A 15,596-nucleotide genomic window follows, 5' to 3' on the forward strand; every position below is an offset into this window, starting at 1 on the left:
TTGGAAAACCTTCAGTTCATTTTATTTGCATATAATGAACTGCATTTTTGTAAGAACGGTGGTCTCATATGCTTTAATTTTCCATAATATACATTAGATTGTGGTACCATCTCCACAATGAGGTTTGGAAATTGCACTTTTTCCAAGAATTTATGTAATTAACCCAGATGTGTTTGTGTATGCATTAACCCAGATGTGTTTGTGTATGCATTAACCCAGATGTGTTTGTGTATACATTAACCCAGATGTGTTTGTGTATGAATTTATCCATTTATGTTTTGAACAGCTGTTGCACAGCTTGAAGACTGTCCATTTCCAGAACAATATGGGAGAAGAGTTTTTCTTTGACAATGACGGAAATCCTCCTGCCATTTATGACGTTTTAAACTGGCAGAGAACAGCTGATGATATGTTTGCAAATTTCATTGTGGGTCGTTTTGATGCAAGATATTCTGAGGGCCAGGATCTGAAACTAAATGAGAATATGATTATGTGGAATGGAAGGCAAACAAAGGTTAGAAAAAAAGGAGAAATGACTGGTCACTCTAACGTTTTTATAAAGGTTACAACAAAATGTAGTAATTAAAATGGTATCAATCCACTTCTGGTTGCCCAGACGTCTGATATGTTCTGTATCACCTTTAGCATAATAATAAATCAGTAAACTGGAAATGTAAATGCAGGACAATCAGCACCTGGATGTGCACAGCTTAAGGGAACAGTAAACAACTTATTAAGCCTTAAGGTTCCAGATGATGCAATCACTGGCTAAGTTAATTCATCTCATTTTTAGGACATTCTCTTTCCTGAGAGGGAACATTCGCCAAAAAGTTTGTAAATGCTTGATCACAAGATACTCTTGTATTCTCCTTACTCTAAGAGGAAGAAACTAGATATTAAAACAGAGGGAGGAAAGTAAATATGAAGTGTAAGTAAGATGGCTACAATAGTAGTATCCCTGCCCTCTACAAGCCAAATAAATAAAATAGGGGAGAAGGCTATGACAGATGGTAAGCAGGCAGGTGATTGACCCAACCAGGCTGAAGACAGACACAGAGAGCTTAGGTGACTGCCACTGATACACAAGAAGCTTAGTTAAACTGCCAATGAAAAGAGGGTTATGCCTAAAGAATAAACTTTCAACATGAGCAGAAGTAGTTTCATGGAAAATGCTAAGCTACATAAAGAATTTAGAAAAAATGTGGATACAGATATGATACTTTTGGCTAAGAGGATCTTATTTGTTTATTAACTGGGTAAATGAGCTGGTCCTTTCAACCTTTTTTAGCTGTGACCCATGTCACAAGGAGAGGAGCAAATACTACAGATACATGTATATCCAGATGAAACTGGTCAAGACATAATAAATCATTTTCGTCTATGAACACTTGCACTGGTAAAGAAAGAGATTGAAATACAAGCATCAACAATGTAACCAATGTATTCACAAATGTGATGCAAACAAAAACCTAACACACACTCCCTACACTAGAATCTAAATCACAACATTCCTACTTAATAAATATATACCTACTGTATGTGCATATTTAAAATATTCCATTTTACAAGGATCTACTACAGGTGCTCACCTGTTAGTAGCCAGAGGTACACCTGCTTGCTGTCCTGTCTAAAAAAGTAAGTGCTCTAACTCCACTAGCCCAATCTTCTGTTTTTACATGGTCATCCCAACACTCAGTCCTATAAATTACATAATCCTCAGTCCCTTACCCTAAATGTCCACCCCCAACCCCATGTCTTGAACACATAATAAGCCAGTTATGATCAGCAGCGCAGTCGTAATTCTCTATGTTATGTATTTGAAACACGGATGTTAAGAAATTCACCTCAGGGTGGGATGAAATGAAACCCCATCAACTACTCTGATATAATACCTCTTGCAGAGAGAAAATAAAGGTAAGAGCACAGAACATTGCTTACAACTGACCATTCCCAAAATGTGGAATGCTACCTCTCGTAATGTGGAACCAATGGAAACAGTTCACTAACTTACCAGCCTCAGTAAGAAGCTGAGATCCCTCATAAAAATCCTCCAAAGCTAGTTATGAGAATAAAACTGCCAAAGATTCCAAAGACAACCACAAGGCATTCTATAGTTATGTCAAGAATCTAAAAAACAATGCTCAGATCTGCTCTGAGCTGCAACAGAATGGCATTAAATATACTGATCCCAAGGATATTGCCAATATCCTAGCAGATCGATTTACTGCCAACTTCACCCCTCTCTCACCCCCTAAAGGGCCCATCTCAATACCAAAAGATTGCCAAATTCTGGTAATCATGGCCACACAGGTAGAAACCGCACTCTCCAAAGCTAAGAATACAGCATCCATGGGACCAGATGACATCCCGAGCTGTGTACTACAAGAACTACAAAATGAACTGGCACCTCACCTAAGTGTCATCTTTAATCATAGCCTCATGTCAGGCTTTGTGCCCACTGAGTGGCGCACAGCTACAGTTATCCCACTCAACAAGGGGGGATCCACCTTGGATCTCGGGAACTACCATCCCATCACTCTGACAAGCCTGATCTGCAGGGGCATGGAATGCATTATCACGGAACTTATAAACAAAGACATTGGCAACCTTCAAACACTGGACCCCAACCAGTTTGGGTTCATGAAGGGCTGATCTTGTCTCCTGAACCTGACCGACATCTTCGAATCAGTCTCCAGAGCTGTGGATGAGGGTAAGGCAGTCCACACAACCTATCTGGACCTCGGCATGGCCTTTAACACCATCCCCCACTCTGGAATCATAGATAAACTTACTAAGCTGGGCATAAGTCCCTATGTCACTCGATGGGTTGCCAACTGGCTTACTGACAGAACCCAGACTGTAAAAGTAGCTGACTCCAAATCCAGCTCCAGACAATTGACAAGTGGAGTACCTCAGGGTTCAGTCCTGGGACCACTCTTGTTTGGCATCTACTTCTCTGAAGTACAGGCCAACACTAAGGGACTCTGGCTAACAAAGTGCACAGATGACTGCAAACTGGGAGCAATTATTCAATCCCCAAATGATGTGGATATTCTACAAAAGGGCCTTACAGAAACAGATACTTGATGCCACAGCCATGGGCTCAAGCTTAATTCCAAGAAATGTATAGTTATCCCCTTTGGGAAAAAGCATGTACCCATGAATTACCACATAGGTGGCAGTACACTAAACACCAAAAGTGTGATGAGAGACTTAGGGACACAGGTGGACAGTGGTCTCACCTTCGATAACCACATTGCCACAAGAGTCAGGAAATCCTTCTATGTGGCACACCTCATCACTAAGGGCTTTTCATCCAGAAAAAAGGAGGTCATTGTCCCACTGTACTCATCCCTCATTAGACACATTATAATGTACAATGCCCCATTTGGTATGTACCTCAAAAGACATCTCCAACAGCTGGAAAGGCTGCAGAAATACCTCACTAAAAGAATCACAGGCCTAAAGCAGATGCCCTATGTTGACCGTCTGAAAAAGCTCCAGCTATACTCTCTGAAATATTGTCTACTCAGACGCGATCTCTGCTTCACATACAAGGCCATGTAAAATCCTTTGCTGTTGGACATGCTCCACTTAAAGAAATCCAACTCCCTCAGAGCCACACCCTCCATGGATCTAAACCTTGTCATCACAATGAACAAAACATGCTAGAGGGATAGGTTCCTGTCCCAGAGACAACCCATATTCTGGAACAGACTGCCCATACATGTCAAGCAGAGCACCTCTTTGGCCCTCTTCAAAAGGAACCTTGAGGATTGGATGGGAGATAGGAAATTCACCCTGGGATCACGTCAGTCTCCCCTACTAGACAAGGGTCCAGGGAAGGAAATATTGTGGGAAGAAATATCCAGGGAATTGTTATGGCTTGGCTTGTATAGACCCTAAGGCTGATAGTCTAGTACCAACCTATGAACCAACCTATGAACCTAAGTTCAACTAGGAAGCTCACAGGATGGTCAGGATACATTTTACCTTAAACTTCTACTTATAAAATGTTCTTTCCATAAACTAATATGATTCAGTATTATTCATCACAGATATTGGTTGAGAAACTCCTAACACTGAACGTGACAGCAGCTATCAATGTGGAAATGTGAGGAACTTGGAATTTTGAAGACTTAGAATGAAGACTGTATGCTTTAGATGTGTGTGTATGTTTCATGGCTTTCAAATTATGTGAGACACATTTTAATGCCAGAAAGACACTGGCCAGAAGATAAGCTTTCTCTCTCTCTCTCACTATAAATACACATACACACACACACACACACACATATATATATATATATAGATATATATATATATATATATATATATATATATATATATTTATTTTTATTTTTTTCCTAGCCTCTGTCTGTTTGACAGCACAAAGTGTTTTACAGCTTCCAAAGATGTGAGACACTTTACAGTAGAACACATTTAAAATGAAAGCTGTTTAAGCTGTAACATGAGAGTAGAGCTTAACAGCAGGTAGAGAATGAAGAAATGTACATTGTCATCTTTTGGGAGAACAAACACACTCTAATAGTGTGTTAATGTACAGATGTCAACTGGTAAAAAACAAGCAAATTAAGCTGCATGAAGCACATATTGAAAAAAATCAAAACAGCCACCATTATTTTATGTTTGCTAAATATGTGTGTGTGTGTGTGTGTGTGTGTGTGTGTGTGTGTGTGTGTGTGTGTGTGTGTGTGTGTGTGTGTGTGTGTGTGTGTGTGTATTAAATACTTATATAACTTACATTGTGAATATTACATACTTCCTCCAACAATTATATATCATACAGCTAGTTTAAAACATTTGGCAGAGGAATTATTTTACATTTACCTGACACTCTGAACCAGTTGTTTGCAGCACTTCTGATTCTGGCTTTGACATCTAAATTCAGACTTCCCTTCTCAACTACTCCTCCCAGATACTTGAAGCTGTTAACCTGTCCCACTCTTTTCCCCTTGTAGCTCAATTTTCAAATTATGATTTCCACCATTTCCTTCTATGACAAATGTCTTGTAAATATTCAATTTCATATCATTTGCCATCATTTTTCCATATTATTCCTATTTTATTTGTCGAAGTTCTTGTTCGGAGTTTGCTTGCAATACCACATATTCTGCATACAGCAACTTTGTTGAGTTGACCCAAGTGACCTACTTGCTAATGTAGTTCATTATTAGTATAACCAGTACTGCACTCAGACGTGATCGCAGATGTATACCCAGGCTCATTGGGAACTCTTCTGTGTGCCTGAACACAGTTCATAGTTGTGCCACTGGGTCCTTGTCAGTGCTTGCACTAATTCTACAAATGTGTCCAGGACTTTAAACCATCACAGGACTATCCAAATCAGCTCTTTTTGGACCTTGTTCCACCTTTCATCATCTTCTGCATTTTCTCCACAATTGCCTCACTGAAATCAGTTATGCTGCATCCTGATCTGAATTTAAGCTGCTCATATCCCATCTTACATTCTACTTCTCAGAGTATTGTTAATCAGTCACTGTTTCCAGCATGCTCATGCAGTGTGACAACAGTTTGATATGTCTGTACTGCCCACAGCTGTGAATGTCCCCCTTATGCTTGTATAGTGGCACTAGAATGCTTAATTTGCAATCATCTTGGATATGATGTTCTCGCCATATTAGTATGAGTTCAGGAGTCAGTCCTTCCCTCACTCACCCAAATGCTTGGTCCTATGTATATGACTTCATCTGAGCCTGCTGCTTTCCCTGACTTTATTTTCCTTAGCACCATGGAACTTTCCATAGCCGAACTCATTTATGCAGACATTGGTGACTAAACTGATCTTGACCCCACTCGGTTTGGTTTTGTGAAGGGCAGGTGCTGAGTTCTGAACCTAGTAAACTTCTCTAAAAAGGTTATAGAGGATATAGACTATGATCACTCTATGTATGCTGCTTATCTTGACTTGGCCAAGGCATGTGACACAAATTCCCTTACTGGTATTATTGAAAACTTAGACAAACTTAATGTAACCCCCGCTGTGCTGTCTGCAAGATTGCAAACCAGTGATTCAACAGATCCTGAGCAGTAAAAGTTGTTGCTACCCTCTGTGATCAAAAAATTATAGCTACTGGGTTACCATAAGGATCAATGCTGGGCCATCTCCCGTTTAACTTTTATTTTGTAGACATCCAGCCCAATGAGCTTGTGGTGTGATTGACTATATTTGTTGATGACTGTAAGTTGGGCACTGTTATCAGCTTATCCACTGATGCTAAACTACTCCAAAATTCTTGGAATATGCACATACCCAGTGTACTGAAAATGGTCTCAATCTAAATGCGAAAAAATGCAACACAGTAGGCTTCAGCAAAAAAGCTATTCCCACCTCATATGTTATAAGTAGTACAGCACTTCAAGCAGATATGGTCAAAAGAGACCAGGGTACATATGTGGGAATCTTTCTCCCATTCAATCATTATGTTTATACCACAGTCATGAAATCCTTCTATCTGATCCAGTAAATTTTCAAAGGAATATCATCAAAACATATAGAAGTCATCTTAACACTGCAATGTTCCCTTATCAGACCCTCCATCAAATACAATGCCCTGTTTAGAATGTACTAATCCAAGCAAATCATTCAACTAGAACCCCCCCCCCACAATTTTTAGCAATAAATAAAACAAAAATCTTAAATCCTTCAATTATCCTGATAGAATAGTCTAACTCTGTTAAACAAAGTAGCGTGATGGCTGTTCCTCGATGATATGCATCTCTCTTTTTGAGTCATAAAAGGCCCAATCCTATTTGACCTCCTGTTTTTTGGATAACCAGTGGCTCTACAAACACTTGTACTAAGGAACTAATTTAAACCAACAATAATCAGTACTTGTGGAAGAATAGGGTCCTAACCTAATGTAATTGCAGTCTGTGGAATAAGATACCACTACAGTTCAAACAAAGTACAGTTTTGTTTACCTTTAAGGCTAGTCATGATGACTGGATAGGTAGTCATAGACGCCCATCAGGACTATTATATATGGCCCTGCTTGATTTGGCAGGAAGACACTATTAAGTACTTAAAGGGTGGCAAGAAAGTTTAAGTTGGTCTACTTAAAGGTGTGCATGCCTAGGCCTCTTATGGTCTCCTTTATAGCTTGCATTTATTGTTCATTTGTTCCTATTAAAACTATATCCTCCTTCCCCACTATTTTATTGTCCTCATTCAGTCTGTCAGTCTCCTCTCTTCAAGCCTGTCGAGGTTGATACACTGCATTCCTCCACCAGCATTCAACACCTTCTTTTGTTATTACCAGCAGGGAATTTCCACAAAATTTAGATCCCGCCCCCATTTATAGGTTCCTTTATGACAAGGTACAGCTCCTGCTATGTGACCTCCCATTGGAATCCCTCATTTGTGGAACTAATTATTCTACCACCATCATCTCTCCTTTCTCAGTTGTTTCTGAACAGACCTATACCTGAGCACCTTCACATTCTACTCCCTCCTATTGCTTGCCCACACTTCTGTAATATCAGTATTGTCTACTTCCCTACTTTTTCACATCTAACTTCTCTAGTGCACACTGTAGAGTGCATTCTTTTCAATCTTACCTTTAAGCATCCCTGTGACTAGCACTTTCTCTAATACCTGCTGGAAAGCACTAGGAAGCCTTAAACTCATACAAACACTGAACTCTCCTTGTTAATAAGGAGAAATTAATAGTAGGCACTAAGCCTATAATTGCAAAGTACCTTGCTAAGGAAACAGATCCTGTACTTTACAAAGAAAAAAAAAAGCCCCAAACCAGGCATGTCCAAGGGTCAGCTTCCGGTGATTTCTCCTGTCCACCTGGTGAATCTGGGCATACTGGGGCAATGCAGCAATTGCCTCATGTACACAGACAACCCTCTCCTCCTACCACCCAACACTACAACCTGTGAGAGATGCACTTACATAGCCAAAATGGAAGCAAAGCTCTCTCCACCCAAGATTGTGCTAAACAGTCAAGAGGAGAAGGTTAACACCCACACTACATCTCAAGCAACACATAGCCCTTCTAAACCCACACCACCAACCCCCACATATAGCAACAGTAAATCCACATATGCAGAGGCCCTTAACTGTAACCTGCCCAAGCAACAAAGGCCTCTGAAGCTGAAACGCAAACAAACACCAATTACAACCAATGTGTCACATAGCTCACAACACCAGTGTGCCACCCAGCAACAGCTCCTAAGGCAAGACAATGTACCTAACACTTTAGTCATAGGTGACTCTATAGTCCGGCACACTGATGTCCCTCTCACCAGGTTGAATAAGGAGAAAATTACAGTCAGCTGCCTGTCGGGTGCCAGGATCCGCCACATAATGCATGCACTCAAGTCACTCCACAACAAGTACAAATATGACTCTGTCATTGTCCATATTGGAGTGAATGACTTGAGACGTACCTCCCTGGACTACATGAAAAGAGACATGGAAGAGCTCTCGGATCATGTGGCCCAGGCAGGTATGACCCTAGCCCTGAGTAGCATCCTGCCTTCGCCCAGAATGATACCACAATATAAGGATAAAATGATTAACTTCAACAATTGGCTAAGCTTATGGTGTCATTCAAAGGGGATCCAGTATTTGTCTGCCTGGGATGACATGATTGACAGACCAAGATGCTTTGCCAGAGATGGTCTGCACCTGTCGCCCCTGGGATTCAGGTTACTGGCTAAGGCTCTTGCCACCCCTATAGTGCCTTTTTTAGGCAAACTTCAAAGGACAAAACCACCACCGTAACAGGTACAAGCATGCAAAATCTGAAGGTAATGCTACTCAATGCTAGAAGTCTAAACCTCAAAATGCACTCTCTCGAGGCACTCCTAAAAATGGAGAACATCGATATCTGTGCAGTAACTGAGACCTGGTTCAAGGCTCCAGAGAGCACCCCTGCAATACCAGGCTACAACTCTTACCACACTTTTCGGCCACCAAACCAGGACCGAAACACTAAAGGTGGAGGAGTGTCAATATTCACCAAGGATATTCACACCACCAGACTAGTATAAACTGAAACATTTACTCTGTGTAATTATCTCTTGGCTAGTGGGGGCTGGTTCTTTTGTGTTCTTGTAAAAAAAAAAAAAAAAAAAAAAGTTGTTGTTCTGGTCTTTGGTGCAGGCTGGAGAAGTTGTTTGACCGCAACTGAGCTACAAAATATAAGTATCTTTTGATTATTTTAACAGATTACTGTTTTTATAATTTAATATATATAAAGCACTTTGTCTATTCAGAATCTTCAGAAATCTTTATCTGTTTAAAAACTTATCTGTAGTGCTTGTTGTCTTAGGCTATTGTATAAACTGAAACATTTACTCTGTGTAATTATCTCTTGGCTAGTGGGGGCTGGTTCTTTTGTGTTCTTGTAAAAAAAAAAAAAAAAAAAAAAAGTTGTTGTTCTGGTCTTTGGTGCAGGCTGGAGAAGTTGTTTGACCGCAACTGAGCTACAAAATATAAGTATCTTTTGATTATTTTAACAGATTACTGTTTTTATAATTTAATATATATAAAGCACTTTGTCTATTCAGAATCTTCAGAAATCTTTATCTGTTTAAAAACTTATCTGTAGTGCTTGTTGTCTTAGGCTATTGTATAAACTGAAACATTTACTCTGTGTAATTATCTCTTGGCTAGTGGGGGCTGGTTCTTTTGTGTTCTTGTAAAAAAAAAAAAAAAAAAAGTTGTTGTTCTGGTCTTTGGTGCAGGCTGGAGAAGTTGTTTGACCACAACTGAGCTACAAAATATAAGTATCTTTTGATTATTTTAACAGATTACTGTTTTTATAATTTAATATATATAAAGCACTTTGTCTATTCAGAATCTTCAGAAATCTTTATCTGTTTAAAAACTTATCTGTAGTGCTTGTTGTCTTAGGCTATTGTATAAACTGAAACATTTACTCTGTGTAATTATCTCTTGGCTAGTGGGGGCTGGTTCTTTTGTGTTCTTGTAAAAAAAAAAAAAAAAAAAAAAAAAAAAAAGTTGTTGTTCTGGTCTTTGGTGCAGGCTGGAGAAGTTGTTTGACCGCAACTGAGCTACAAAATATAAGTATCTTTTGATTATTTTAACAGATTACTGTTTTTATAATTTAATATATATAAAGCACTTTGTCTATTCAGAATCTTCAGAAATCTTTATCTGTTTAAAAACTTATCTGTAGTGCTTGTTGTCTTAGGCTATTTTGTCCCACCCTCCCTCCCTGTTGGTATCTTGCTCTTATACTTGGTGGCTTTGCAGTTGCCCGCCCCTACTGTGACACACCTCCCAGTCTAGTGTCATTAGCCCATTCTTCTTAATACAGAGAGAACATTTGATAAGGCCTTCTGTTCCTCCTTTTTACCTTTTCAAAAAGTAAAACAAAACTTTTTTTTTCTTTTTCGCCTGAACCTTCTTGTGTTCTCACTGTCCTTCTCAAACATATTGGAAATATACAGTATATTTCAGAGCATTTGTCATAACTGTATTTGCTATAACTGATTTAAGTATTTTTTTCTGTCTTTTTGAATATTTACTGCTTAGCGACTGCATCTTAGCCTGTTTATACAGCTCTGCATTCTATTTAAACAGTTTTTGTGTTGATTAACTGTTTTGCACTCTTAAAAAGTTATTTGTTGCTTAATTTTACCTGTAGGCTAACACACTCAAGTGTGCTAGCCACTTAAAAGCATTTATAGCATTTACTGTCTGTTTTTTTTTTCCTTGTCTCTGTAAAAGAAAAAAAAAAAAAAAAATCTCTTGTTTTCCCACCTTACTGAACTAGAGTAGTCCAGTTTCAGAGTTGCTGATCCCTGGGCTTTGTTTTTAGTTCCTGTTACTGATCCATTGCCTTATTAGGAAGGAGGGAAGTTTCTTTGCTTACCAGTGGGAGTGGGAGGCACTGAGCAGCCTTTTTGTCCGAATTGGTGAAGTTTCAGCCAGAAACTGGTAGTCTATTGGTCGTTTTGGGCCAATTCCTAGCTCCTTTCAGCCCCCTGCTATAAAACACGCTAAACACGCGTTTTCCAGCATGTACCAACTCTGCACAGATCCTCGTGGTGGCCTGCAGAGTGATCCAAGCAGCAGAGAGCTAAAAGAGTGACTTTCTACCAGATATAAGTATTTTTTGTGGCTTTCCCACTGTTATTAAGCTAGCGACTGCATTTCGCCTGTTTTACTGCTACTTTAAGTGATTTCTGCATTTTACACTGTTTATTGCACTTTAAGTTACTAATTGTTGCAAATTGTTTCTGTAGGCTACACACTAAAGTGCGCTAGCCGATTTACAGCATTTATAGCATTTACTGTCTGTTTTTTCCTTATCTCTGTAATAAAACAAAAAATCTCTTGTTTTCCCACTTTACTGAACTAGAGTAGTCCAGTTTCAGAGTTGCTGATCCCTGGGCTTTGTTTTTAGTTCCTGTTACTGATCCATTGCCTTATTAGGAAGGAGGGAAGTTTCTTTGCTTACCAGTGGGAGTGGGAAGCACTGAGCGGCCTTTTTGTCTGATTTGGTGAAGTTTCAGCCAGAAACTAGTAGTCCATTGGTCGTTTTGGGCCAATTCCTAGCTCCCTTCAGCCCCCTGCTATAAAACACGCTAAACTGTACTGCTGATCTAACCAGCATATCCTATAACTGAAAAGTTCATCTCTACTTGATTCCCAAGTAGACTATTCTCTATCTGTAAAGCCTAGCACTTACTCCTACAGTACTTGCACCTTGATAAAGCACTCTTATTATAGATAGTACCCCACCAGCCTAAAACCCACTTCCCGGAGTCCTTTGAAAGTTCTTTATCTACTACTTCTAGTATGTCGAGGGATCAGTTGCTAGTGTCCTCTCCAGCTCAACTGGTGAACCTGGGAATATTGAGGCAATGTTACAATTGCCTCATGTACACAGACAATCCTCTCCTTCTCCCACAAAACACAAATACATGCAAGAGATGCAACTATACGGCCAAACTGGAGGCTGAGCTCTCTCAACATAGGACTGGCAAGACCAGACAGGAGGAGAAGGTAACCACACACAGTACATACCCAGTCACACATGGTACCATCACAACTTCAAATCATACACATACTCACACAAAGACATACTCGGAGGCTCTGATCAAAATTTACCAAAACAGCAGAGGCCACCAAAGCAGACACCCAAACAACTACCACCTCACGACCCAACACATGCAACACATAGACCACACAGTCAGAGTGTCAAACAGTCACAGCCCTTAAGGCCAAACAAAATGCCAGACACACTTGTCATTGGTGATTCCATAGTCAGACACACTGACGTCCCGCTCACCAGACTGAGTAAGGAGAAGGTCACAGTAAGCTGCCTGTCGGGCGCTAGAATCCGCCACATAACGCAAGCACTCAGGTCTCTCAACAGCAGGTACAAGTACAACTCAGTCATTGTCCACGCTGGTGTCAACGACCTGAGACGTACCTCCTTAGACTACATGAAAAGGGACGTCGAGGAGCTCTCTGATTATGTAGCCCAGGCAGGTATGACCCTGACCTTGAGCAGTATCCTACCTTCACCTAGAATGATGCCACAATACAGTGATAAGATGATCAGCTTTAATAATTGGCTTAAATTCTGGTCATTCAAAGGGGATCCAATGTCTGTCTGCCTGGGATGACATGCTGGACAAGCCACGCTGCTTCGCAAGGGACGGCTTGCACCTGTCACCCCTGGGCTTCCGGATATTGGCAAAGGCTCTTGCCACCCCCATAGTGCCTTTTTTAGGCAAGGCTCAAATTCTAAACCTACCACCCTAGAACACCAAAAAGGAAAAAACTAAGGGTAATGCTGCTCAATGCCAGAAGTCTCAATCTCAAGATGCACGCACTCAAGGCCCTTCTCAATATGGAGAACATCGATGTCTGTGCTGTGACAGAAACCTGGTTCAAGGCTCCTGAGAGCACCCCAGCACTAACAAGTTTCACCTCATATCATGCGTTCCAGCCCCAAAATCCGGACAACACCAAGAAAGGAGGGGGGGGGTGTCCATATTCATAAAGGACACCCACACCTCAAGGTTGGTGGCAACGCACGATGCATCAGAGACCATCCAGGTGCAATTAACCATAGGCAAGACTGCTCTGCAATTTGTAGCATGTTACAGGCCACCCTCTCAAACTCAGGAACCTCACATGGCCTTCCTGAAAACATTGGAGGGGATAAATGTATCTCCAAACACCATCATACTAGGTGACTTCAACTACCCTAATATAGACTGGGAACACTACTCAAGCCCGAACACTCTAACCCAAAGATTCCTGGAGTTCATAAGCTCAAATGCCATGGAACAACTAGTCACCATCCCCACAAGAGGTGAAAACATACTTGATCTCATCATCACAAACATGGGATCAAAATGTTCAACACCGGAAGTATACCCCTCACTGGTGAGATCAGATCATAAACTAATCTCGCTGGAGGTCCTCATCCCGCCCCACCTGAAACAAAAAGACCACAGTGAAAAACTTCTCAAAAGCCGATTTCACACTTCTAAAAACTAGTGTGGTCTCCTTTAAGGCCCCTGAGCCAGTGGTAAACATTACTCAAACCGCTGAATCACTTACAAATGCCTTCTACCAGCACCTACAGGACTGCATGGATCAGGCAATCCCAAACAAAACTAAGACTCTCTGTACCAAAGGCAAGCGTCCAGTCTGGTGGACCCCAGCCATAAACAAGCTCTACAACAAAAGGAGGAAGCTACTACAAGATAGAGCAAAATCCTTGAAAGGTAAGACACCTTTGATCATTATAAGTAAAAACTAAGAGCTCTCATAAAATCATCAAAGGCAAATTTTGAGAGAAAAATCGCCAAGGACTCTAAAGACAATCATAAGGCCTTCTTTAGCTATGTTAGAAACCTAGGAGGAAACTCCCAGATATGCTCAGAATTAGTTCAAAATGATGTGAAAATTACTGAACCTACACACATTGCTAACATACTGGCTGACAGGTTCAGTGCAAACTTCTCCCCTCCCCCCAAAAGGAGAGATATCTATTCCAGAGGATTGTAGCCCCCAAACATCTCCAATGCCCAGGTGAGAACTGCCCTCACTAAGGCAAAAAACACAGCATCCATGGGACCGGATGGTGTCCCCGGCTGTGTGCTTCATGAACTCAACGAGGAATTAAACCCACAGTTAGGACAGCTGTTTAATCTTAGCCTCACCTCAGGATACGTACCCAAGGAGTGGCGCACGGCGACTGTGGTCCCACTTCATAAGGGCGGTGCCTCCACAGACCCTGGAAATTACCGCCCCATTAGCTTGACAAGCCTTATCTGCAAAGCCATGGAGAGGATCATAATGGAACTCATAAATAAAGACATAGGGAACTTGCAGACTTTGGATCCAACCCAGTTTGGCTTTGTCAAAGGCAGATCCTGCCTCTTAAACTTGGTTGACCTTTTCGAGACAGTCACCAAGGCCATTGATGAGGGAAAGGCAGTCCATACAGCCTACCTCGACCTGGCAAAGGCCTTCGACACAATACCCCACTCAGGTATCATCGAAAAACTCATCAGCTTGAATGTAAACCCATACATCACAAGATGGGTTGCAAACTGGCTAGCGACAGAACCCACAGGGTCAGAGTTGCTGGAGCCATGTCAGACTCAAAGCCTGTCACAAGTGGTGTCCCACAGGGCTCAGTCCTGGGTCCACTCTTGTTCGGCATCTACTTTTCTGAAGTACAAGCAAACACAGGAGGGTTATGGCTGACAAAGTTTGCAGATGACTGCAAACTGGGCGCCATAGTCGAAAACACATCTGACACAGATATCCTCCAGAAGGGCCTCACAGAAACGGATAACTGGTGCCAGAGCCATGGCCTGAAGTTAAACGCCAAAAAATGCATAGTCATACCCTTCGGGAAAAACAAGGTTACCCCTAGCCACCATATAGGTGACAATCCACTGAGCACAGAAAAAGTCATCAGGGATCTGGGGACCCAAGTTGACAGTAGTCTTTCGTTTGTCACTCATGTTGCTAAAGTAGTTAGGAAAACCTTCTATATCGCCCACCTGATCATGAAGGGATTGACATCTAGATCAAGGGAGGTCATCGTCCCCCTGTACTCATCACTCATTAGACCTATGATTGAGTACAATGCCCGTTCGAATGTATCTGACCAGACACCTGATGCAGCTTGAAAGGCCCCAAAAGTTCCTCACCAAAAGGATAAAGGGTCTCAAAATATGTCTTATGCTGCCCGACTGAAAGAACTCCAGCTTTATTCAGTCTCATACAGCTTGCTCAGAGGTGACCTGTGCCTGACATATAAGGCCATGTCAAACCCAGATTTGATGAATATGCTTCACCTCAAAAATCTAGATCCCTCAGAACCACAAGGGCGGAGACTTAAACCTTGACACGGTTATAAATAGAACGTGCTGGAGGGACAGATTCATCACCCAGAGACTCCCTATGCTGTGGAACAAAATCCCGGTACATGTGAGGCAGAGCACCTCGCTGGCCTTGTTCAAGAGGAATCTTGACCAATGGATGGGAGATCGCAGATATACCCCAGGGATTACTTCAGTGTCACTGCTTGACA

General features: G+C 41.3%; 1 protein-coding gene across 1 annotated transcript in view; it reads left to right on the plus strand.

The window, feature by feature from the left end:
• Nucleotides 1-15,596, plus strand: part of LOC122808219 (extracellular calcium-sensing receptor-like) — a 159,048-nt gene that overhangs the window by 67,496 nt on the left and 75,956 nt on the right. Inside the window, exon 2 of the mRNA XM_044079182.1 lies at nucleotides 287-514. Within this exon, the coding sequence (XP_043935117.1) occupies nucleotides 287-514 (228 nt within the window). The remainder of the gene's footprint in view (nucleotides 1-286; nucleotides 515-15,596) is intronic.

Source organism: Protopterus annectens, chromosome 8.part0, assembly GCF_019279795.1.
Source record: "Protopterus annectens isolate FY-2018-M chromosome 8.part0, PAN1.0, whole genome shotgun sequence".
In the NCBI taxonomy this organism is placed as follows: Eukaryota; Metazoa; Chordata; order Ceratodontiformes; family Protopteridae; genus Protopterus; species Protopterus annectens.